At 35.8% G+C, this 5,641-nt stretch overlaps 1 protein-coding gene across 1 annotated transcript; it reads left to right on the top strand.

Moving 5' to 3' along the window:
- The first annotated feature begins 4,474 nt into the window (after positions 1 to 4,474).
- LOC143664639 (olfactory receptor 14C36-like) lies at positions 4,475 to 5,410 on the top strand. The gene has a single exon (XM_077138110.1). It carries the CDS (start codon positions 4,475 to 4,477, stop codon positions 5,408 to 5,410), a length of 936 nt encoding a protein of 311 aa, XP_076994225.1.
- The last annotated feature ends 231 nt before the right edge of the window (positions 5,411 to 5,641 follow it).

Genomic DNA, 5,641 nt, shown 5'->3' on the forward strand with positions numbered 1-5,641 from the left:
TGCAGGAGTGTTTTATGAAAGGTTCTGTTCCTGCTTTACAGGAACCAGAAAACCTCTCTTATCTGTTGTTCATAACTTGTCTCCTTATTGACTTTATTAGACCATCTTTCCTTGTAGAGACTGATTTAGACCATGATGAAGCAGTTGGCATTAATGCATATTTTATGCAAAACAAGAGAATGAAATTAGTTACTTTGAAGGAATTATGGCATTGTATAAAACATTTTTAAACAAATTGTTACTGGACATATAATTATATATTTAACTCCAATCCAGTTTGTGTAGGCATTTAAACAATAACAATTCAAAAAAACTAATGAGGGGCTGATCTTAGAGGTATAAAAAAAATAATCGCAGTGTTTGGGTACATAACATATCTTCCCCCGAAGGACACAGAGTTTTAAATTAATTATACTGACACATGGAAATTCAAGGTAGAAAACTAAAATTGATTGGTAAGTATGAGATATTTTTACCTTATGCCTTATGTTCAAATTTCAAATGATTGTTGCCTTTATATAATATAATAGTGACAGTCTGATATGTACTTTGCAGAGAAACAATTAAGCAATTTCTTTAAGATCTCAACCTACAGTATGAAACTGGCTTTAGTAGTTTAGAGCTATTCATAAATATTGAAAGAGCCATTTTTAATCGAGTTGCTATTACAATGTTATCAATAAAACCTCTGTGAATAGGTTAGCTTAAAATAGCAGCAACATAAATGGAATGCTTGAAATGTCCTAAAATAAAGAACACCATCAAGGAGCAAAAGAGGGAACAATTTTCATCTTATGAGCAGGAGGTCGGTCTGAAAGTGACACCTGCCCTGACTTCTGAATTAGCAGAGGTTCTCTGTGTATTGAGTTGAGATTCTGGTCACAAGAAAAAAGTAACAAGAAAATAAGAATGCAAAATGGAGGGACATGGTAAACATTCTCTTATGGTCAAGAAGTCGAGAGTACAAGGTTAAGCAGGACTGGAAATGTATATTTCACAAATTCAAGACATTATGAAAAACAATTTAAACAAGTCAGGTATGATATGTGCTGTGCTTGACATTCATTAAGGGTTTTGTCTAGGGACCTCCAATTCTTCTTGTATGGGTCATAAAAACATATTAAATCTTCACAGTTTATGTCAGCATCAATTAAATACTGATATCTCACCAGCAATGCCTGTGTTTACAGTTTCATCAGTTTATCAGTCTCAGCTTATTCACGTTCTAAAATATGTCCAGGTCTTATTGGAAAGCATAACAAGATTTTATACAATATGACTCATTTCATCAGTGAAAATGTCATAATTTTATTAAATAAATGATTACTTCCACAAAAATATCTACTTGTAATAAGTTGCAAGGAAAGATATTAACTGTCATTGTTCTTCTTTTCTAGAACTGAGAAGATTAATTGTGGGAAATTATTGAATGCATGAATTAAACAGTCAATGAATTCATCAATTTTTCATTTTTTTCACATAAGGTTAACATTCTTAGGTATTTTTTAATCCCAAAATGTTGGAATAGATATTGGTGGTACTAAATGATTATACTTAGAAAGTTCAATTAGTAAAAATAGAAAAGAAATGAAAAGGAGAAGTATAACCACCCTCCCCCCAAATAATGTATTTTAAAGATTTTTTGTGATATTTCCAAAGCACTTTTTTGAAATATTTTAATAATTTTAAGTTAATTGGGGAGTCTTATTGGCTGTATTACTTGGAGACCTTCTTGCTAGGGATTTCATTTACACCATATAATATCTAAGTTGGTCTCAGTTCAGCAACACTTTGACTGAACTAAAAGTGGATGGAGACCTCAGATGTATTCAAGTTCAACTAAAGACATGATAATTAAAAAAAATAATATCGCTAGTGATGTATTACCAGCAATCAGGAAGGAATGTATTGCAACAGAGATCATTAAGGACAATTTTATTTTAAAAAGATAACATGAGATGTATGTTACTGATTTGCCAGAATTATAAGAGCTACTAACTGCAATCTGGCTAGAACATAACTGCAATCTGGCTAGAACATAAGGGAGAAAGAAGAGTGAAGCTCTAAAAGAATGGGCCAGAGCAGGGATAGAGTGGTGGAAGATGAGATGACAGCAGCGCAACAAGAAGACAAATGGAAGGAGGAGCGGGCAGAATAGAGGGAGGAAATGTATTCCAAATGAAGAGGTGTGGAATGTCATATGCAATTTTGAACTGGCTATTGGGTACTGATACCCTGAACCCCCAAAAGCCTTTAATGAAGTAAATGGCTAAGACAACAAGAAGGGGAAACACAGGAAGTCAGAGGTGAGGCCCCAGGAGTGGAAATCCTTGTAGTGTACTCCAAGGTCAAGGAGTCTCTGTGAGCTGAAGAGTGACATATCAACCAACAGACTCTGTGATGTAAATGTTCTTGGAATTAGATGCTTAGATGCTGGAAGGAGCAAGATTGCTATGTTTCTAATAAAAAACTGAGATGGCTATAACATTGCTTGTGAAAGGCTAATGAAAAGAAGTACCAAATAAATAAAAAAAATAATAAATAAATGGACCAGAGTTTCAAAATGCCTAAAGAAACCTAGGCATTTATGAAAATTCAAAAACCATATGGAAAAGAAATAACTTAATGAGATATAACAGCACCAGCGAAGAGGAGAGAGAGTGGAGATTATAATGGTGAGTGGAACAAATGGATGGTTCCATTCACTGCCTCAGCAAGTAAGGAAGAAAACCTACATGAGAAAACATAAGAATAGCTTCATATTGAAAGACTTAAGTTATTAGGGAAATATCTATTATGATGATTTCTCATGTTGTTAGTATACAAAATAAGATTATTTCAGATTATATTTCTCATACTGTTAGTAGATAAATAAATTTATTTCAGGTTACTTTATTATTTTTAAAGACAAAAAATTGATTTTGTGCCCAGAATTGACCCAAAACAGGTTCCCAATATTTCTGTGTTCCATCTGTAACTCTCCTTTATTAGAAAAGTCACAGAGATTTCTTAAGTGATAATAAAATGATGTTGACATGGAGAAGAAACTGGGACAGCTCAGATATTTTACTCTACTACATGAGTAAAGAACAGATTAAAACTAATTATCCTGATTTGAAATTATACCACAGTGTTGGAAAACGACAAGAAATATAGAAATGAGTGCTATGGAGAATGATTTGAGCATTTCTCATGGTGCACTTAGCTCTCAGTGCACTGAGTAGGAAGTCAATGGAGTGATTTCTCAGTTCTCGATAGCCATCATTTAACAATCCGGAAATCATGGTCTCGTAGGTCCAGCACTAGTTGGCAGCCTGGGATGGACCTGTAAAAGGAAATGCTCAGATTTTGTAAGGAGCAGGGTTTGTTGAAGTGGAACACAATCAAACACAGTAGGATCAGGAATTCTTGTGGAAAAAATACAAAATGTGGACAGGGATTTTCTGAGTAGACAGAACTGACTTAGAATGAGTGCTCTTCCATTTACATTTATTTGGAATAACAAGTCTTTGGACTTTTCATTAATACTGATTTCTTTCATTTTAATATTGCCTATGTTACTTCACAATTTGTAGAGTTACAATGAGAAGGTTTGTGTGATGTGAGTACTATAAACTACACATGACATTCTAAATGAATAAAAATTTGTGTATACTATCCAATCTGTTGCTTATGGTATTTAGGCTAAGAAAGAAAAAAAGTAAAATGCAAGGAACTAATAAACAATTTAGGTAAGGAGAGAGGGAAAGAGAGCATGAGATAGAGGCAGAGAGAGAGAGATTTAAAGAGGAAGGTTAAATAATCAAACATTAAGATAAAGTGTAAAATCAGTGCATACAAGGAGGAGACATATATAACCAATAAGAGGGTGGTGGTCAGAGGGAGAAATTTTGAGGGTGAATTTCCAAATGAAATCAATATCAAGTCATACCATAGTATTAGGAATAAAAATAATTTTATTACTAGTGGCCAAATAAAAGATTTCCACCATACATAAGGTTTTAAAGGTTCTGATACAATAGTAGCCCCCTACATTTATTCAGATTGCATTTGGTCATCATCTAATGATGTGTTGATATTTATAGAATATGGCCAAAGAGCCCATCTGTACCATCAATTTGCCTATTTATCAACTCAAATATTCTTACAGGCAAACTTTGACCTACAATTACAATGATGTATAAGTGGTTCTTGATTAAAATTTAACCAAATATGTGTACAGGTTTTAAAGGATTAAATTTCATTTACTACCCATACACTGTAAACAAGACATGCAAGCCGGGAAACTAAAGGACCACAAGGCATCACTAGGATCACTATGCTATTTCCTAATAGTTCATGGGAACTACAAAGAATAAATTTGTATAAATATAAGTTCATGAACATATTTGGGCTAATTCCCTTCCTCATGTTGATTCTCCATATTGTTTAAGGATTATGTTCTTTGTGCATATCCAAGGCAAATTACCTAGAGATGCTGAACTCTACAATGGAGAATGAATTCCTGCTTACACGATTTTCTGATGTGTGGGAGTACAGAATCTTGCATGCCATGCTCTTCCTGCTGATGTACTTGGCAACACTGATGGGGAACCTTCTCATTGTCACTGTGACAACCTTCAACAAGAATCTTCACACCCCCATGTACTTCTTCCTCAGGAATCTGTCTGTCTTAGACATGTGCTACATTTCTGTCACTGTCCCCAAGGCCTGTGTCACCTTTCTCACTGACAACAGGACCATCTCAGGGGCTGGGTGTGCAACTCAGATCTTCATGGTCCTCTTTTGTGCATTTGTGGAAGTGATGTTGCTCACCTCCATGGCCCATGACCGCTATGTGGCCATCTGCCAGCCCCTCCACTACCCCATGATCATGAACCATCAGGTCTGTGTCCAGATGACACTGTTTTCTGTACTCAGTGGTGTGGTCTTTGCAGGATTCCACACTGGCAACACATTCCGGCTGCACTTCTGTCAGTCCCAAGTGGTAAATCAGTTCTTCTGTGATGTCCCCTTGCTACTGAAGCTCTCCTGCTCTGACACCTTCAGCAATGAAATTTCAATTTTTATCTCTGCAGCGGTGATTGGTGGTGGCTGTTTTGTCTTTATTATCAGGTCTTATGTTTACATATTTTCTACTGTGCTCAAGTTTCCAACCAGTGGAGAGCAGGGAAAAGCCTTCTCCACCTGTGTCCCTCACATCCTCGTGGTGTCTGTCTTTCTCAGCTCCGGTGCTGCTGTGTATATAAAGCCAACCTCCTCCTCACGCACAATTCAGGACATGATCACCTCTGTGTTCTATTCTATAGTCCCTCCTTTCCTGAATCCTATTATCTATAGTCTTAGAAACAAACAGATAATGGAGGCTATGAAGAAAGTTTTGAAGAGAATGCTTTATTCAGGAAAGTGAATGGATAATTCTTGCAGACAATCCTACACTGATGATGTGTGTTGGGAAAGCCATCAATATGGACTGTCTTGACTATTTCCAACTTTTGGAACCCTGTCTTCCTTCTCTAGGTCACCAATCAAAGCAATCTAGGCTTTCTAAGAACTATAAAGCGCCTCAGAATTTTTCTAGAATAGCCCCCCTTATCCATCTAACAAGCCATTCCAACATGCTTGGTAATTGCAAATGTAG

The sequence above is a fragment of the Tamandua tetradactyla genome, chromosome 20, assembly GCF_023851605.1.
Source record: "Tamandua tetradactyla isolate mTamTet1 chromosome 20, mTamTet1.pri, whole genome shotgun sequence".
In the NCBI taxonomy this organism is placed as follows: Eukaryota; Metazoa; Chordata; class Mammalia; order Pilosa; family Myrmecophagidae; genus Tamandua; species Tamandua tetradactyla.

What these genes read in the sequence shown, in the direction of transcription:
- LOC143664639 (XM_077138110.1), top strand. Translation starts at nt 4,475, where the DNA reads ATGCTGAACTCTACAATGGAGAATGAATTCCTGCTTACACGATTTTCT.